This window comes from Terrapene carolina, unplaced genomic scaffold (genome assembly GCF_002925995.2).
Source record: "Terrapene carolina triunguis isolate 2854851 unplaced genomic scaffold, T_m_triunguis-2.0 Scaffold30, whole genome shotgun sequence".
In the NCBI taxonomy this organism is placed as follows: Eukaryota; Metazoa; Chordata; order Testudines; family Emydidae; genus Terrapene; species Terrapene triunguis.
In genome coordinates, this window is record NW_020664381.1 from 4608930 (window position 1) to 4630417 (window position 21488).

Here is a 21488-nt window from a genome sequence, read left to right on the forward strand (position 1 = left end):
ACCTGCTTGAGAAGCTGGTGCCTGGAGCCGGCCCTGTTGGGAGAGCAGGAGCTGTAACTCACACAGGAGCGAGAAACACATTCCTACAAGAGATAAGAATAACCACAGGTCTCCCAGTGCTCTGAATGAAGTGCAAAACTCATTAATTTGACTTAGCTTTCCCTCAGTAAGTTTTTCACACACAACACCCACACATTCTCACACACAAACAAAAACCCTATAAACTAATCAAGCTATTTCTCTCAAAAGGGTGGGAAGGAAGTGGGGAGAAAGAAAGAGATTGTTACTGTTGTTAAATATTTGGGAGGCACTCAAGGTGGCTAGGGGCTCACATCCATAGAAAGGAAGGTGCACTACGATTAATAGCCTCATTCTGGGGTGCTCACCCAAGTGAACTACCATGGCACCAACTTCTGAAGTACTGTGTGTTTTACATTAGTGAGAGGAGGACATAGACTGCCCAGGCTAAGTATAAACACATCTATTTTGTATAGAAATTGGTTAGAATTGCTGTTGGTGTATATTATGCTAAGGCCCAATCTTTCTTCTATTGAGGTCAATGAGAGCAGAATTGGCTCCTTTGAAAATAAAGTGTTTTTTAAAACCACTTACATGTATTTAATTCTTTTCCCCTTAGTAATGGTATCAATGTTAAAAAAAAAATAGTCTAACAATTGCTCATTTTCTCTGCTCATATTGGTGACTTAAGCCCCAAAGCAGATCTGTTTCTTCATTTATATAATGTCCCAGAAGATCATTCTTGGCTTATAAGCAGTACAAATGTATTACATTTTAAAAGGGGGTAGAACATTTGTTTGAATATGTGTTGCAGAATTTAACCACTGGTGTAGACAGGAGCAAATCTCTGAAATAATAGATAGGAAGCCCATGACATAAGAAAAAGTTTCCTTTCAAAGTTATTTCTATTAGGTAATGAATTAATTCTTGTTTCCTACTGCTAATACAGAAAGAAGTTGTGTGTTTATTCAATTGTCTGTATACACATAAATATTAACGTCTTTTTTTTAATGGCAGCTAGCGTACTTGAAGAAGACTCAATGGAGCAGGACGTGGAGAGCCCTGTCACGATTCAGCAGCCAAAGTTGCCCAAACAAGCTAGAGAGGATCTTCCAAAACACATAAGCAAAGTATGTACCAAGAGAAAAATTCAGAGGTATGTTAGGAAAGATGGGAAATGCAACGTACACCATGGGAACGTGAGAGAGACTTATCGTTATCTGAGTGATATCTTCACTACCTTAGTCGACCTCAAATGGAGGTTCAACCTTTTGATTTTTGTCATGGTTTACACTGTGACGTGGCTCTTCTTTGGAATGATCTGGTGGCTAATTGCTTACATCCGAGGTGATATGGAACATATAGGAGACAGTACATGGACCCCATGTGTCAGTAACCTCAATGGGTTTGTCTCGGCCTTTTTATTCTCAATAGAGACAGAAACCACCATCGGGTATGGTTATCGGGTCATCACGGACAAATGTCCCGAGGGAATTATTCTGCTTTTAGTTCAGTCTGTTTTAGGTTCTATTGTCAATGCTTTCATGGTTGGTTGCATGTTTGTGAAAATATCCCAGCCCAAGAAGAGGGCAGAAACCCTGGTCTTTTCTACCAACGCAGTCATTTCCATGCGGGATGGGAAGCTGTGCCTGATGTTCCGAGTAGGGGACCTTAGGAATTCACACATTGTGGAGGCATCAATACGAGCCAAGTTGATCAAATCTAAACAGACAAAGGAGGGGGAATTTATACCACTCAACCAGACAGATATCAACGTAGGTTATTACACAGGGGATGATCGTCTCTTTTTGGTTTCACCACTGATCATCAGCCATGAAATTAACCAGCAGAGTCCTTTCTGGGAGATTTCCAAAGACCAATTGCCCAAAGAGGAACTAGAAATTGTTGTAATTCTAGAAGGCATGGTGGAGGCAACAGGTAATGTTTCTTATACTTTGTGTAAAGTATACATTTTAATTTTAAATAAATTGATTTCAGATACAAACTATATTCAGCAGGGAAAATTCAGTAAATCTGAATTGGACTGGTCGTTATACTCCATTTGGTGCCTCTTGTGCCACAGAAAACCTTTGTTTTCACCTCACTTTAAAAGAATTACTTCAACAATGGAAGCAGACATTACATTTGCAAAAGGCATCAGCAGTACGGTTGGGTTTAAAATTAAAAGCATGCTCTGTTTAATTGTGTGCTCAACCCTGCCCAATGAAATTACATTTGTTTCTGATCTGGTTTGAAAATGATATAACATTTATTACTGTCTAAATTTTCCAGAGCATGTCATCCCATTATTTATCATTCTATCACAAGCGTAAATCAAGCCTGTAGAACCTAGTGTGATAAACTGCTTTACAATGCTTTGTAAAAATCTAATCTGAATCCCTGATTAGACATAATGTGCAAATACTGTAGAACCTGCTGTTCCCAATTATTCATGGGTAATGCAAAAAGAACTGCCTGGTATGTGCAAACTTCTACCATGGAATTCCCAAAAGATGTTTGCATCGAATATGAAATGATAATATGTTCAACTTAACACTTTATTTTTTAACATTTCTTTTGTTTTAACTTTTAGACTGGTTTTACTTTAGATTCAAAATATCAAGGACTTGATTCTCATTTACACTAAGGCCCCTTTATACCATTCTGGCAGTGTACAGAAGCCTTAAAATAGTTTAGCTTTAGCTGTATACACCTATCTGTTCAATCTTGTATTTAGCCGAGACATTTTCAGTACCTTTCCCAGACCTGAAGAAGAGCTCCGTGTAGCTTGAAAGCTTGTCTCTCTCACCCACAGAAGTTAGTCCAATAAAAGTTATTACCTCACCCACCTTGTCTCTCTAATATCCTGGAACCAACATGGCTACAACAACATGGCATATAAACAATGGAAAGGCATACAGGATGAGGGGAGCAGTGTCACATATTCAATAAAAGCAATAAATTCATAGACTCTAAGGCCAAAAGGGGCCACTATCATCATCCTGTATACACAGGCCATGGAATTGTTACCAGAAACTGGATAAAGGCATATCTTTTAGGAAGATATCTAAACTTGTTTTAAAGACCCCAAGAGACTGAGAGTCCACCACCTCCCCTGGTAAGCTATTCCAATGTTTAATTACTCTCACTGCTAGAAATTCCATCTTATTTCAAGGTTGAATTAATCTAAATTCAGCTTACAGCCACTGGATCTTGTTATGCCTTTGTCTGAAAGACTGAAAAGCCCCTCACTGTCAGATATCTGTTGCATGTGTAAATAATAACCATGCGCAGTGATCAAGTCACCTCTCAACCTTCTCTGTCACAAACTGAATAGACCGAGCTCCTTAAGCCTCTCATCAAAAGACTTGTTTTCCAGCTGCTGGGTCATTTTTGTGGACCTCCTTTGAACTCTCTCAAGTATTTCCACATCCTTCTTGGAGTGTGGCACTGTATTCTGGAACTGGACACAGTACTCTAGTAGCAGTCTCATCAGTGCTGTGTACTGCACACAGAGGCAAGATCACTTGTCTATTTCTACTTGATATTTTCTTTTTTCTTCATCCAAGGATTGCATTAGCCCTTTTAGTCACAGCATAGCATGGAAGGCTTATGTTGAGTTTGTTCTACAACAGGGGTAGGCAACCTATGGCATGCATGCCAAAGGCGGCACGCGAGCTGATTTTCAGTGGCACTCACACTGCCCGGGTCCTGGCCACTGGTCCGGGGGGCTTTGCATTTTAATTTAATTTTAAATGAAGCTTCTTAAACATTTTAGGAACCTTATTTACTTTACATACAACAATAGTTTAGTTATATAATATAGACTTATAGAGAGAGACCTTCTAAAAATGTTAAAATGTGTTACTGGCACGTGAAACCTTAAATTAGAGTGAATAAATGAAGACTTGGCACACCACTTCTGAAAGGTTGCCGACCCCTGTTCTACAATGACACCCCCAAAGTCCTTTTCTGAGTCTCTGCTTTCCAAGACAGTCTCCCGTCCTGTAGGCATAGACTGATTTCTTTTTTCCCATATGTATTACCTTGCATTCATCTGTATTGAAACACATTTTGTAGGATTGTGATCATTTAAGCAGGCAATTCAGATCACTATGTAACAATAACCTGTCCTCCTCATTATTTACTACTCCATCAATCTTCATGTCACCTGCAAATTTAACCAGCAAAAGATTTCATCTCATCATCTATATCACTGATAAAAATATTGAATAGTATTGGACCAAGAACTGAACCCTGAGGGCCCCTGCTAGTAACGGCTTCATTCACTTATGTTGCTCAGCACATATTGCAAGGAAATATAAAAATAAAATCCATTATGGATAAACAACTGGAGCTCAAATCTCTGATAATGACAACACAAAGAATTATTTGTTGGGTCTCTTAATACATTTACAAAGCAAGGTCCTACAGCAAACTGGTCTGTGAGACTGGAAATAAATGAACAGAAAGCAAATCTCAAAATAGATAGTGGGGCTAAATGCAATGTAATCACAGCAAGCTCACACAAAATGATTAGTGACTGATGCATGTTCAAACTGCAAACAAAACTTGTTTCATTTAATAGGAATAAAATGAGCCCATGTGGCAATGCCACACAGGCATGTATAGAGAAGAACAAATAGTTGTTGGTAGAATTTGAAATGATGAAACAGAAAGATCCATAGATGCTTGAGCTGAAGATGAGTCTGTAAATGTAGATGATCAAATGAGTGTATAACTTGTCTACTGAGCAGGATGCAAAAAGGTATTCTTAAATAATTTGATGACTTGATAAATGGACTGGGATCCTTTAATACATCCTATTGATATGGATCCCCTTGTGCTGTCAAAAATATATGCATCAAGCAAAATCACACTAGACTGACAGAAAGTAAAAGCCGAACTCAAGCAGGTGGTAAAATTAGATGTTATTGAGCAAATACAAATACCACTGACTAAGGCCATGTCTACACATCACATTCCTACTGAGCACCACAAGTATGTTGACCTAACTTTTAAGGCCTAGATTAACAGTATAGTCATTGCAGCAAAGCATGACATGCATCCGAAGAAGTGAGTATTCACCCACGAAAGCTCATGCTACAATACGTCTGTTGGTCTATAAGGTGCCACAGGACTCTTTGCTGCTTTTACAGATCCAGACTAACATGGCTACCCCTCTGATACTAGTATAGTCATTGTAGTAAAACCAAACTAGTTAAGGTTTCGTATAGAACCAAAGGATTTGAATACAGGCACCAAACAGCAGCACTGCCTCAGCAGACCAGCTGAGAAGACCATGTCAGATTTCATAATGCAAAAGTGTGTTCAGTTTTGGATGCAAGGGTTTGGGCCAATCCAAAGTACAGAAAGTGCAAAGCTCTGCAGTTTCCATTTCCCTTTTAGTAGATCTATGTTAAAGTGACTTGTCTCCTGCTGTGTCTCAGTACCAAAGTATTACATAAGAACGGCCATACTGGGTCTTTGAGAATCCCAGATCTTTCAGAATTTATACTTGAAGGATATGACTGTTCATTATCTGCTGATTTGAGGCAAAATGAAGCACACCACAATGAGAGACTGTTATAATCTGCAGCGAGAGAGAAAAAACGAACAGGAAAAATGCTGATCAGGGAGAATGAGATTAGTTACACATGACACAGCCTGAGTAACAAAAGATTTTGATCAGAGCGTAGAAAGATGGCAATTGTACAAACAGATCCCAAAACAAGGAGGCCTTTCAGAGATTCACGAGTATGTCAGCATATCTAAGCAAATTCATCCCTAGTTTGTCATAATTAAGTGTTCCACTCGAAATGCAGATAGAGGACAGGACAGAATGGCAGTGGGACGACTAGCAACAGAAATGCTTTTGGGAGTTTAAAACAAATATTTTACAGGAACCTTGGTATTTTGAAATTAACAAATACCCTAAAATCTCAATCAATACAAATGCACATGATATGGAGCACTATCTTTCTGCAAAAGTGTCACTCATTGGCATGTGTTTCCAAGCACTGAGTAAAACACAACAGAAATATGCTCAGACTAAAAAAGAAATGCTCAGTATAATCTACCATGCCCAGAAGGGTATTCAGAAATGCCTAAGATGTCCCATTCTAGTCAGGTACAAATACTGCAGTTGAAAGTACGGGCTGGATCCCTGGATGGAGCCCTATCCAGGGGAGTGGTGTGCAAAGCTAGTTTAAAGTTCAACTCTGCACTCTCCTGATGCAGTGCTATGTAGTGCTGGTCCCTTTGTGCCTTTTTGAAGCAGTCTGAGACTTGCTTTAACTTGTGATGAGCTGCAGCAGTTACAGGGAGCCACACATTCACCCAAGAACTGGCATACTTGAGTGACATCCAAGCCATACCCTCTTTGCACAGGTCATGTTCTATTTTTCACTCCAGTGCTGAGAGCAAGTGGGGATGGGTGAGGCATAAGAGTGCCTATGTCAATTCCATATCACTACAAGATTAGGGAGGTGATCCTTCCTGCGCCAGTTAAGCCACTTTTAGGATCCCAGATTACACTGGTGGCATGGTACACTGTGGCTACTCCACTACGGAGGATCTGGCCCATGTTCGTACAGTCCTATGGAAGCAGAATGTAATGTTCCCATGTGCCTTAAAGGAGAGCTCCACTTTGAAGGGGGAATACACACTCTATTTTCCTTCCTGTCTCTGGCATAGACAAGCCATCTGGTAGGAACACAACTTGCATGATGCAGACAATTTGGGTTATCACTGATTAATATTAGCCAACAGGTCATAATTCTGGTTTATATTAAAATGTCACCATTGATTGTATATTATTTTACAGAAGAATTAGAGACTTTTTTTTTTTTAACACTATGAACATTTTTACTGTGACTGAATATGAACCAGAACTCCTATTTGGAGCGTCTGTTTTCCACGTAGGACTTGGGTAGATTTTTTAGATCCAAAGAGCCTCAAATCTATCTGCTAGAGGAGCATGTCTAAAAGGTAATACTAGGCTGCTTAATTGGGTTGGTGGGGACAGGGATTATATTTAAACAAACTTTTAAAACTTTACTGTGGCTGTTCTTCTTTTTACAAGCCCCAAAAATGCTTTTGAAGGTTTAAACCCTTTGCCTTCTGGAGAAGGCAACTATTTAGTGAGACACAAAACATGGGCACCAACACTAATAACCTACATGCATTATTATGTGACCACAGGGGCGGGGCGGAGGGGGGCACTAGAAAACACAATGGCAATTCCCCCCTTGTGAAAATGAAAAGTGAGACAGTAGCTATTATAAACGTTTTTTGTGTGTTAAAAATAAAAGGCAACACAGGAAATTGCATGGCAAAGTTATATAAACATCTTTGGGTTCATATGGAGAATGATACAAATATATTTGTAATAGAACTCATTTATATTTCTGACACATGGACAGCTTGAGACCAATATTTGCAGAAGGGTTTATAGATACATAAACAAACATGCTCACTAGCTATAGAAAATGTGTGTGAAAAGCAGTCAAATGTGCACATAAAATGTTCTTTATATAGCAAATGAGACTATTGGCTAAGCACACATGGTAGAAAGCTGTGTGTGCTCTTAACTACAGCCCTGTTGATTGAATGATTTATTGTCTTTTTGCTTCCACACTAATCGGTTGCCATACTTCCCCCCTTATGATTGCCCTATCCTAACAAATGCCTCCGTTTGAAATGGATATTAGCAATTCTAGCCTTCACAGCATCTCTCAGACTCTTCTCTTTTCAAATAAGCCTTGCTTGGTTTACAGGTTTTGGGCCAAATTTTCCTATTGCTCTTCAAAGAAGCAATGTTTATGTTCTTAAATTACTTCTTAAGGGGATGGAGGTGACAGAGGGGAAAGGAATCAGAATTGCTTACAGCCAAGCCTCTCCAAAGGAAATAGAAATAGATTATGGAAATAGGTGGAAATAGATCATACTGTAGTGCCCCCATGGTGTGACCAAAGTTTATTTGCTTGAAATACATTCCAAATAGAATTAGGACTGAACTAGTTTCAATTCTGGGTTGGCTCACCAGCCTCTCAGGAAGGGATGGAATACAAAAGATGTACAGTCTTTGGTATTTCTTCCGTTTCAATTCTAAGCTATCGTTTTTATAGTCTCGCCTGGTGTTTGTGTTCTATCACCCTTATACCCCCTTCACTATAGTAGCTGAGCCCCTGCCAAGAGTACAAATGACAACAGTATCTTTAACTTTCCTTGCTGGCATTTTTGTTTGTTTGGGGCAATTATTAAATACAGAGAATGAGGAATGCTGGTGTGTGGTGGAGTGGGTCAGCCTGTGTTTGGGAGATAGGAGGAGTTGCATTGTATTCTGAATGCTGCAAGGTCCACAGTCATTCTCATTTCAAGTGATGTTTCTTTTAAGGAGCTTCCTTAGCAGGTGGAAAGAACTAGTCTGTTTGGCTTAGGAGACTATTAGATTTAAATGGATACTTTAATGAACACACTACCAGAGTAACCAAAGTTTTCTAATCAAAGTAACATCCAAAATGGCTAGAAAAGAAGACAAAAGGTTCATATGAAACTTAGACTCTGGTTATGAAAATATCAGCCAAAATGTTGCGGAGTAAGTCTAAATTACCCTCACTGGAGTAAAGCAGGAACTGCATTTTGTTTAATAGCTGCATCCTCTAAATATTATTTGTACTATTCAAACATTTTCCCTTCTCTTGTTCAATTCTGGGCGATTATCCATTTCTTTAATTGGAAACACCTGTCTCACCAGTTAGCCACCCAATTCTAACAACTGCAGCTAGAGCAACAACTCCTCTCTCCCAGTAATCCAGCAATCCATGGAAGGCTCTCATCAAGCTATCAGTGCAATTATAATGTTCAGACTTAAACAGCTACTCATGTGTCAAAGACAGCCAGGCAGAAGAACTAGACTTCTGCAGACTAGCTTTGCGGAAAACCAACTTTCTACTTCAAATGAGCTAGTACTTTCTTTATAGTAGATTGGATTGTCACAGTTCAGGCAACTACACCTGTATGTCCTCTCAGTGGTCCAGTCAGGGCAACTACTCTCAGGCTTCTAGCTCCCCAGCTGTTGCCTCTCTTGGGTGGAGACCCACGTCTCACTCTCTTCAGACCAGGATATGTCCAGGCTGCACAGTTCCCACCCTTCACTGGTATTTCCCAGCAAAGAGAGTCTGCCTGCCCTAAACAGACCCACTTGCTTTCTCCTCAGAGACTGATAGCAGAGTGATTGCTATAGATACAAGTTACCCACACAGCTATTTCTAGGCAAGCATACTTTATTCTTAAGGTAAAAAGCATTACAAAGAAAATGTTAGAAACAATAAAAGAATGTACATGCAGGCTAATGAGTTTACCTGGCATCAGTCCAGACTATGGGGTTCTTTGTGGTTACAAGTTCATCAGAGCTTCAGCTCATAGCAATCACTTTGTTTTATGAGGCCTTAGTAAGCCCAGTCCTTCCTATCCTCCCCTAAGGACAGCAGCCCTCCGTGGACCAGGGGTCCTGTCCGTTTGCTGGATTAGGAAGGACATGAGTCATCTTAAAATCCAGGCTTTTATCCAAAAGTCTTTTCTTTGTATCTTGGCCTCTGGAGAATCCAGTTTGAACTAGTGACCGTTATGCCTGGTTGGGCCACACTGAGAATGCCACAGTCAGGGCAGGCTGTGAGAAATGGAGCAGATATTCCCAAAACTGGCAGATTACACTATAATTAGATTCAGCAACCAGTATCAAAACTGCCTTACCATGTGGTTAACAAGAAGCCAAAACCATAGTCCCCTGTAGACAGCCCAGCCTTTGGTTCCCATCTGGACAACTGATCATGTTATTAAAAGGTTATTAAGAGGTTATTAAAAACCCTATTCACCATAAACCAAGTTCTTCCAATCCCAAAGGATCAGACACATTACTCCACAGGTCAATGAATATTTGAGATCTTACTCAAATACATGCTTACAGCCAGTCCTTGATAACTAAATTTAAGCTTTATTAATAAAAGGAAAAAGAAAGAAGAGAGATATAAATGGTTACAGGATCAATATACATACAAATGACTTTCAACGTCCATAGATCAGGATCATAGCAGTGATGTTATAGCTGCTGGCTTGTGAAAGTCTCTCTGGAATCAATTCGATAGGTTATAGTCCAATAGGCATTTCAGGTGTAGAGTCTGTTAGAGTTTTTCCATGACAGTTCCAGGATAATCCAGGCAACTGCCTGGAGGCCTCGGTCCTATGGCTTAGACCTTCCCTATTAAAATTTAAGCAGACGTGAGATGAAAAGGATCAGCCCGGAGGCTTCCTTTATAGTTGAAGCAGGCTGGGCAATGACAAGCAACTCTACCAGGTGGGCTTTGATTAAAGCGAGCCAACAGTTTGTGATCTCTGTTCAATTAGTTCTTTCTCGGACAATACCTTTAGCAATAGCCATTCAAACTATCAGGATAGTTCACAGGTGGTTTACTATGTGGAATTACAAGCTTTGAGGAGAGATTAGGACACCACCCATCCCATCTAAATGATAATATCCACTTTTGATCTCCCAGTCAATAGAATACAGTAATGAAGTATTATAAGAAAGAAACAGGATTTAGCATTTACAAGCTAATTAGATCACATTGTTAGAGTTCTAGGCAAGTAAACAGAGACACATTTAGCACTTACTCTTTGATTCTCTAAAAATACCAGCAAATGGGTTAGATTCTAGTCTATTTAACAAGGCTTTGATAACTATCTACAACAAGAATGGCCCTGTTTGCCATTGTAATACCCTTCTGATATGTCCTTAAGGGTTGCTTACAGGTCATTGTTTAACCTTCCCTGGCCCTACATAACACTAGTATACATATATCTCCCCAGGGGGTGGCTTCAAAGGCTGATAGCATCCTCCCTTCCTACTAGAGAAGGTACATACAATGCCACAACACATACACAACGGCATTTTTAATACAATGCACCCTAAAGGTATTAACCCTAATTCAATAAAGTTTGTCTTAATTCCATAAGGTTTGTTCAGGATATTACATGATATGGCCAGTCTGTCACATGGCTGTTATTTAATGATATTCAAAACAAAGCAACAGCTAAGGCTGTCAAGCAATTAAAAAAATTAATCACAATTAATCAGCGGTTAAAAAAATTAAACACGATTAATCACGCTGTTAAACAAAAAAGGAATACCATTTATTTAAATATTTTTGGATGTTTCCTGCATTTTCAAATATATCGATTTCAATTACAACACAGAATACAAAAGTGTACAGTGCTCACTTTATATTTATTTGTATTACAAATATTTGCATTGTAAAAAACAAAGAAATAGTATTTCAATTCCCCCATTACAAGTACTGTAGTGCAATCTCTTTATCATAAAAGTTGAACTTACAGTTGTAGAATTATATACAAACAATAACGTCACTCAAAAATAAAACAATGTAAAACTTTAGAGCCTGCAAGTCCACTCAGTCCTACTTCTTGTACAACTAATCACTCAGACAATCAAGTTTGTTTGTATTTGCAGGAGATAATGCTGCCTGTTTCTTGTTGACAATGTCACTTGAAAGTGAGAACGGGCATTCACATGCCAATGTTGTAGCCGGCATCGCAAGATATTTATGTGCCAGATGCGCTAAAGATTTATATGTCCCTTCATGCTTCAACCACCATTCCAGAGGACATGCATCCATGATGATGACAGGTTCTGTTCGATAACAATCCAAAACAATGCGGACCGACACATGTTAATTTTCAACATCTGAGTCAGATGCCACCAGCAGAAGGTTGATTTTCTTTTCTGGTAATTCGGGTTCTGTAGTTGCCACATCAGAGTGTTGCTCTTTTAAGACTTCTGAAAGCATGTTCGACACCTCATCTCTCTCAGATTTTGGAAGGCACTTCAGATTCTTAAACTTTGGGTCAATTGCTATAGCTATCTTTAGAAATCTCACATTGGTATCTTCTTTGCGTTTTGTCAAATCTGCAGTGAAAGTGTTCTTAAAATGAACATGTGCTGGGTCATCATCCGAGACTGCTATAACATGAAATATATGGCAGAATGTGGGTAAAACACAGAGCAGGAGACATACAATTCTCCCCCAAGGAGTTCAGTCACAAATTTAATTAATGCATTATTTTTTTAACAAGGGTCGTCAGCATAGAAGCATGTTCTGTTCTCACATTCAGGTGATATTATAAATAAGAAGCAGACAGCATTATGTCCTGTAATTGTAAACAAATTTGTTTGTCTGAGCGATTAGCTGAACAAGAAGTAGGACTGAGTGGACTTGTAGGCTCTAAAGTTTTATATTGCTTTCTTTTTTAGTGCAATTATGTAACAAAAAAATCTACAGTTGTAAATTGCACTTTCACGATAAAGAGATTGCTCTACAGTCCTTGTATGAGGGGAATTGAAAAATACTATTTCTTTTATCATTTTTACAGTGCAAATATGTGTAATAAAAATAATATAAAGTGAGCACTGTACACTTTGTACTCTGTGTTGTAATTGAAATATATTTGAAAATGTAGAAAAACATCCAAAAATATTTACTACATTTCAATTGGTATTCTATTGTTGTTTAACAGTGTGATTAAAACTGTGATTAATCCCAATTAATTTGTTTAATTGCGATTTATTTTTTTGAGTTAATTGCATGAGTTAACCGTGATTAATTGACAGCCCTAGCAACAACATATTGTCAGTAGAGGAGCTTCTCTTTTTGTTTCATTTGGCCGAGAGACCTTTATTGGTAGATTTGAGCTCATAACTAAGACAATACTGGGATTTCAAAACCTGTACAAAAGCAACAAGGACTGCTTTCCACTGGCCCTAATCTGCTGTCAATGCTGCTCCATGGCTGGCACTTTAGAGCACATAGCATGAAGCAGAGCAACTCAAACAGTCTGCTCTTCTATGCCCTATCACTCTGAGACCAAATAGGTCACCTCCATGATCCACATGATACCCACAAGCAGAGTAAATGAGGATCACAAAGTTGTTCTAAAACCTGGGTCTCTCTGGCTGATTTTGCTTCTGTCTCCATGTCACTAGGCCAGGCCCATAATCATGCTTCATGTTAATGGTGGCATCACAGGCGCACAGTGCATCGCTACAGTCTGTTTAGGGAACCCAAAATTCCAGTTTGCAATTTACCTTTAACTGTCACAGTTTAAAAGTGTTACCTAACAAAGGGCTATATCACCTTCTCTCATGGAGAAACACATGGGAAAGGGCCACTGGGGACTGAAAGTACTTCACAGTTTCAAGAAACTGACCCCACCCCTCCTCAGCTGGAAGAGCTTTGGGGAGTTGCAGAATGGGCATCTCCACATCCACAGATACAAGAAAAGTAGCTGAGCCCTCTGCATGGCTCTGCTGGCTCCCTCACCCTGGATATCATGGGTCAATGCCACCATTGGCTGGGTTCTCCTACCACTGCTCAGTATCAGACACTGAGTGGACCCAGCAGGAGTTAATCTCATTTAAGCTGCGACATTTCCATTTCTTAACGGAAATCCAAGGGGTCCACTGAGGATGATGTTCCAGAGAGATCTTGGATCCTCAGATTCACCTCCAGCCCCATCTCAACACAGCATGGAACTTCAACAGAGGGACTTCTGCAGGGGCCAGGGAAGGATAGGGTGATGGCACTGAGCTGCTTTCCCTGTCCCTCAGAAGAGATTCGCTAGATCTCAGTCATCTCCGCTTTCAAAAGCAGAAGGGATGACCTGTGCCAAAGCGTACACATGCATCACACAGGTCAAGGGCTTCTTCACTCCTAACTCCTTGGGAATAAGTTAATCAGTGAACATTTTTGCCTGCAGATCAGAGACAGCCGTTCTGAGTCCTCCTGAGAAGCAGTGCTGAAGAATCAAGCCCCTTTTGAATTCCAAGGACCTTTATAGTTATCTACTAGTATATACATTTATTATCCTTGTGTCTTTGATCTTTGACCAATTAAAATGGAGAGTCTGAATTGGAACAGCTGATTTTGGAAATGATTGTTTTGTTCATTCAGTCTCATTTTGATCTTTTGCTTTCTGTTACTTTAAGTTTTTCCCTTTGGAGAATGTGGCTCTTATGAACAACTGGGATGAAATCATGGTCCTATTGACTTCGATTGGGGCCGGATTACACCCTCCAGAGTTTTTATTTAAATGAACTTGATCTTTTAGATTAATTAGCTCATTCAATAGAGTTCAATAGATGTTCAGATGTCAAACACACTTAAATACCCTGCTATGCAAGTCTCTGAGAAATCTTGCTGGCAAAGGCAACTCCGGTGGATAGATGAGGTTCTTTTACTTTTCCCTTTGGTCCTCAGTTGTCTTCAGTTTTAATATTTCTTTTCGGATATACCATCTTATTAAACTGCATTGAAGGATAACCATGCTACTGTCATGCTGTCTGTCTGGAGAGGCTCACAACTGTGAGTGCCTATTGTTGGAAAACAAGGCAGCACCCCAAGCTGGTGGTGTGTTGTATAATTAGATTTCACCACACCAGTGACAAATGTAAACTCCTGGATTACTGTATCAGTCTTACCATGGAGTCACAGACAGCCCGCTTAGACTCTCCAGTCTACCTTGCCATCCAGAAAGCTGGACTTTGTGATAAAAGGTCACTTAAAACTAAAATCACACCACATCAGGTTGCTCCCAGTCCCAAGAGAACAGTCACTTACCCCAGATCAATTGGTACTCTAGATCTTACACCAAAGACAACGCTGGTAGCCAATTCTATAGTAAACTAACTAAAGGTTTATTAGCTAAGAAAAGGAAATAAGAGTTATTGAGAGGTTAAAGCAGGTAAAAGATATGCACAGATGAGTCACAGTTTGTAATTACAAATGGCGGCAGTGATGTAATAAACTGCCAGTTTCCCAAAAGTCTTTTCATTGTACCCATATTCTCTGTGGGGATCTCGGCTTTGTATCTGGTACACTTCCCTATAAGAGTCCAAACAGTCCAGAGATCCAGGATCTTTCCCTGAATCCATACTTATAGCTTCTTCTCACAGAAAACAAGCTGACTGGGTCACTAGCCACGTGGGCTTTTCCTTTGATGACAGAGAGTGAGGAATGCATTTTGAGTCTTTGACCTCCGATCATCACACACAATGACCACTTGCTCAGAAATTAGCACTTTTCTGTTAAAGTTCTTCATTTGCATTTCACAAGGTTTCTTTCTCCTTTGATGGGTTATTTAGTTACAGGGTATACACAATGTAAATGTTTGCTACTACACTATAATGGGATGCAGATAATTGAAAACAATGCTAGAAACATCCCACTAGTTTTCATGAAGTTTAAACACCAAGTACACTTGTATACATTTAACAATCACTTTGAGCTATACTAATACACAAGTGAATTGGCCTGGGGCTCTGGCATGAGCTGGCCCCTAGTCTGTCAGCATCAGTTACAACAAACTTTACTAATAGCGTTAGGTTCTCTCTAAAATCACAGGTAATTGCATTAGTGCATGTTGTTAGTATGTTGTTCTTCACATTCAACCTCAGCAAAAAGTTTTCATTCAGAATTTAACAGAATTCTGCTATGAGGGCAGAAGTGACAGAAAATATAAAAGAAATAGCAAATACAGATGTCAGGCATACTGTAAATTCAAGATAAGAATTTGGCAGACTAAAAAGGACAAGGCTATGGACTGCAGTTAATCCCACAGGGCATCTGAAATATGTTAAAAGGGCCCAGCTTTTTTGTGTGTCCTTTTCATATCCAAAGGGACAGTTACCAGCACTAGAAACTCCCTTTATGGCATTGCTTCTGGGTTTCGTGAGGCCACCACACAAGAGTTCTCCGGAGGTTAGAGCAAAGAAAAACTGCAGAATTACAATGAACCTCATAGACTCAAAAATTATACTATGGCATTTAAAACACACAGAAGCAAACTGAGGATCAGATTCACCAGTATAGTCTGGCTGCTTTGCGCCACTCTGATAACATAAGCAGCCATAAACCCAGCTTAACGGGCTGGTCACAATGCGTTTACAGCTGCTTTGCATCACCAGAAAGGTGCAAAACAGCAAGAAAGAGCCAAAATTAATCTGGACCTGAGACTTTAACAGGTATTAGTTTTGTTTTCATGGTACATGAATGGAGTTGTTTACATTCTGTGAGTTATACACTGCTCGGGATCCAGGTCTGCAATTCCTACCAACATTCATAGGAGTTCACTCACATGGATTGTGGTTTGCGGTAAATTTATAGACATCTTCCAAACTGTAGGTCTACAAAATAGTTAAACAAGTTCCTTCTTTCTGAATGAAGAGGACTATCAAGAGCTCCAATGTGAGAATATTTTGGGGGTATAGCCGTAATCCAAATTAGGGTTTCCTAAATCGTCATGAAACAATCAGGCTAATTAAGTAGGTCATTTACTGTTTGACGTTAAAGCCCAAGTAAGTTAATCTGAGCATCTTCAGAAAAGTTTATGGCTTAGTTTAAGAGGGCCATTTTTCAGCTGGAAAAGCCATTTCCTGAGTGGTCAGGCAGTCTGGCTGCTAAGCAACACAAATCTCATTTTTCCTCAGGAACAGAGACCAGCACTTTTACACAACTGCTGCTTTCCCCATCCTGCTGTGTTTTCTTGTTGCAAGGGTGGGCAGAAGGGTCTGTCTCTTCTGAGAGAGACTAGGCAATGTATCTTCCACTTTGACATTGGTGCTTTAAGAGGCAACCTCAGGGCCCACTTCATTCAGTCAGGTCTAGTTTTCTGAGGGTCTATGGGTGTTCTATTTGCTTACAGGAAGGCCCAAGAAGCCTATATGCTGGCTGCTCCGGTCTACCATTCCCAAATTTAGGAGAGAATCTGCACCTTAGCCCTCAGTGTGTGCTTGTCTATATAGCTGCACTAGTTTAACTAAACATGTAATGCTGAACAGATTTGGTTAAACTGGTGCAAAACAGTGTGGCTATTCAATTCAATTTAAATCTGGTTTATATTGATTTAGTTTAGCTTGGTAACCAACAGATTTAAGATAAATCAATATATAACAGGATTAAGTCACATTAAAAATTTATACTTTATTGTGTTTTGCAATAGTTTAATTTTAATTTTTTATTTTTTTTTTTTACTTAAAATGATGCAATTCTGAATACAGACACGGCCTAAGAAAACTTTCTCCCCTCATTTTCCAAGTGATTCATCAATCTCTAGAGCTGGTATAAAAAAAAATTTTTTTTTAAATCTCAAAATTTTCCCAGGGTATTCATTAAATTATGGAAAACGTTGAGAAAAATCAAGCTGCTTTTGTGGAAATGTTTATTCATGAAAAATGACCACATTTTACCCAAAAATACTGGTTCAATTAAAAAAAAGTCTAATTGAATTTGTGAATCAGAAGGTAGAAGTCAGCTTTTAATATTTCAATACCCATCCATTTAAGGCCCCAATTTGGCAAAGCACTGAAGCACAGCTAAATGATCACACATTCAAATTAAACTGCCAGCGCAGTGTAAAGGGGCTGAGAATCAGGCTCCAGTTGTGTATCCTGGGAGGATTGTGACGGTACACATTTCCTTTAGGTTTTCTTTCTTTGTCTATGCTGCCCTCGCTTTACCCTCAGGCTCTTCCGTGACACTGCTTAAGAGCAGAGACTATAGCCTCTCTTACAGTCCATAACCAGAATGAGGTTGTCACTCATACCACTTCTACCTATTTCTGGAGCTATGTCTTCATTACAAACAACTGTGGGGGGCTTTTTTACATCACAACCATTACCTTGATGTAAAATACTAGTGGAGACAAGGCATAGGTAGTTACTGCCTTGATGTAGCTAGTGGAGGTCAGTTTTGTACCTCCGCCCCCCCCCCCCCCCCAAAAAAAACCCTGGGGTTATCCTTGATTAAGTTAGTCATGACCAAAACTACCCGTGCCTTGTCCTCCACTAGGATTTTACATAGGCAGCTTTTTTGTGTGTGTGAGGATATAATCAAAATAAAAGGGAGGATCTCATGCTCTTCAAAGGATCAGAGAGCGCAGTTTACACAAAATAAATCAAAGAGGGGAAAAAATACAGAAAATTCCATATTTTACAGAGGGGGAAACTAAGCCATAGAGAGGTTAAGTGACTTGCCCAAGCTCACATAGGAAGTCTGTGGCAGAGCTAGAATAGAACCTAGCCCTCACCTGACTCATGGCCTTGTTCTGTACACACAAGCCCCTCTTGCCACACATATTTGCCGATTAACTTACATATTAGCTGGGCCCCCCAAGTTTAAAGTAGTTCTCTGTAACTTTGGACATTCAAGCAAAGTAAATGAAAAAATAGTAACCTGTGTATATTTTTCAATTAACTGTCTTTGTCTGATCAAAGAGTATTTGACAACCCCTAGCAAGCACTGCATGTATATGCAAATTAACAGTTAACACAGGTCTGTGATACTGGACATTCTGTCTGTCTAGATATGTATAATGTGGGCTTCATAAGTGCACTGAAGTGTTCAATTCTCTGTTTAAGATTTAGAAGAAAGAGTAATACTTCAAACAAAAATATTGGATAACAACAACAAAATTCAAGTACAGCTAAATTCATTGATCTTAAAGTTATATTCAGATAGCCATTCTGATAGGCACTGATAACTGAAAATAGCATGCACTCAAATGAAAGCAATTGTATTTAAACTTTCAATCATACTGAAATTCTTGGTCTGGAAACAGACACTAAACTTTTACCTTGTTATCATGTTGTGCATTAAGAGATGCCTGGGGCGACCATCTTATGCACTCCAGACTGTGTTCTAAAAACTGCACTTGGAGACTATTCTGTAAGGTTCAAATACTGGTTGTAACAGTTTTTAAATCATGTGGATTCAAACTCCGTTAAGTCATTTAAAGCCTTGTGATGGAGTAGGCTTAAGCCCAATTCAGCCTTGCTGCTTGTTTTGTCTTTTATACCTGTGCAAAATGGGTGTAAAATGCTGGTAGCATATCACTCCCGGTTTTCACAGATAATAAATGACTCCCCACCCAGGGTGAGGCAATGGAAAATCAGGCCCCGAATGTCTGCCTGAACACTGAAATTCCTGTCAGTTTGCATCACAACCTTAATGTACATTATGGGCTTAATCCAAAACCCCTTGAAGCCAATGGAAAGACTCTCATTCACTTCAAAGGACTTATAATAGTCCTAAAATAATAAAAGTAATTTGCATGGTGCCTGTCAGTTTTCCAGTCACCTCACAAAACAAGCAATTAAGACACTAATTAAAATACTAATTAATTAAGACAGATTAAAAGCAGGTAAAAGATTTACAAGGAAGTTAAGGGACTGATACTGGAAGCTTTGTCTAAGAAAAAAGGACTTTATGCCATAAAAAAAAAAAAGAGTCAATCTCTATTGAGGTGTCAATCCTCTGTGCAGGAAACCATTCCCTGGGGTCTCTCCTATTGTGTAGATACCCTTCTTTACACATGTAGATGTAAAAACACCCAGTGCAGAGTTGTACCAAAACAAAGCTTTAATATTTCATCACATGAACATGTGTTCATGGTATATACAAATACTGCTATGTAATTACTTGATCAGACTGCAGAAATAATCCTCACCCTAGTCCTCTTCTTTCTATACTGTCATCCCCCATGATCTACCAAGCTTTCCATCTATTGCATGTTGTTGTTTAGTGTTTAATCTGTAAGAAAAAAGAAATACCCAGAATGAATTTGGCTCTAACTCACCTGAACAGAACTATGGTGGGTTCATTACAATTTTTTGTTAATGAAATAATTAAAAAGATGAAAAAACTGTGGAAGAGACCTATGGACTTCTGTGAACACACACAGCTCTCAGGGCTGCTCCTCCTAATTTTTTGTAACTAAGGCCAAGATCAACCTATCTAGCTTTTTCTAAGGTCACCCATCATCACAGTATTTGAGTAACTTTAAGCCAATCAGGAAAATCTGCAGGAAAAATTAACAGCAGTATAGGAGTTCAATAGGAGAATCTCAAGGAGTTTCCTTGAAATATTTCCATCAGAGCTGAGCTTTTCCACCTTGCTTCTTCCTGAGTGGGGAGCTGAATGAGGTTGGTCCACCAAAACCTGTGGATATCCTGAGATGCACACGGTTCTGGGAATAGGACACAGGCCATTGCTGCTCTGTCCAGGGCAAGCTCTTCTCCTTCATTCCCACTCTTCCTTGCCCTGCCTTTTCCCCCAGAGGAATGAATGGGCCAATTAACCTGAAAATTTCAATACAAAGATGTTGATTTTAAGCATTCTGAGGAATGGTGCCATTCCTGGACCACACCAGCCCAATCGGTGCACTGCTAAAAAGACAGCTGTTTCAGAGAGATGTGTATTACGTGGACATAAAAGAATACATAGCAAGTCATAAATACTAATTCATACTACCTTGCACTCAGGTTGCATCTTCCACCCAAATATTTCAATGTCAGAGTCAGAGGGTGATTTATGTGTGGGCCCAATTTCTTGGGCCAGTCCCAATTTTTGGCTGCATGTGATGCAATGGTCTGATATATCATGATGTACGGAGGTCAGACTAGAGGATCACAATGGTCCCTTCTGGCCTTAAAATCTATTAAAAGATGTCATGATGCAATATCAGGATGTCATTTTTTGGCCCTAGGAGTACCAGTTGCAAAGCTGTATGTAGATTTGAAAATAGATTTGTGTGGCTGAAGTGAAACTGGTGTGAGGTTAGAGGAGTTTTGACAGACTGGAGGGGTATTGCATAGTGTGCTGATGGGAGATTTAGCATAGTTTATCAGTGTCATCAGTTATTTACTATTCAATAGCAACATATATCCCATTAATATGGGTAAAGGTACACCCACTGTATATTTTATTAAAAATTAAACCAAACCTGAATAAAAGTAGTTAAAAAGTTGTAGTATGTACCTTTAAATTTCACAAATTAGGTAAGTGTAAGAGCTCATTTGGTTTGTAGCATGTGCTGTTGCTTCCACAGAACTCAATACTTTAGGGTAAGTGTCCCTCAGAACCACTCCAGTTAAGCTTCAGAAATATGGAGACAAGGGAAAAGATAATGCTAAAAAGACCATAAATAAATTGGCAATGCACCTCGGGCTAGATACATCCTGTGGCTTAGAGAAAGAATGTGTGTGAAAAATATGTCCGCCATAGACATGACACAGGGCACCCGTGCATTGACTTCAGTGACTCTGTGGTGTGAGAGTTCCACTCGCTTGACACAATCTGGGTTCAAAAAGGTGAAGAACTTGGGAGTTGGGGGAGAGAGTTTTGAAAGTAGAATGAGGCAGAAACACAGCTATCTTGGTACAATACTAAAGGCAAAGACAATATTGGAAGCCACTGGTTCCCTCAAGCCCAGCCTTGCCGTTAAGGCTCGTCTCAGTCATAAATTCAATACAAATGGAGATTGGCCAGATTTTCCATGATGCTCCCTGTGTGTCATTTTGCTGGTTCAGAGGAGCCATAAAGCCAGCGGAACTGGTCACC

General features: G+C 39.5%; 1 protein-coding gene across 1 annotated transcript in view; it reads left to right on the forward strand.

Annotated features, from left to right (window-relative positions):
* Positions 1-1043: 1043 nt before the first annotated feature.
* The window catches only part of KCNJ6 (potassium voltage-gated channel subfamily J member 6), a 61331-nt gene continuing 40886 nt past the window's right edge, over positions 1044-21488 (forward strand). Inside the window, exon 1 of the mRNA XM_024198372.2 lies at positions 1044-1956. Within this exon, the coding sequence (XP_024054140.1) occupies positions 1059-1956 (898 nt within the window). The 5' untranslated portion in view covers positions 1044-1058. The remainder of the gene's footprint in view (positions 1957-21488) is intronic.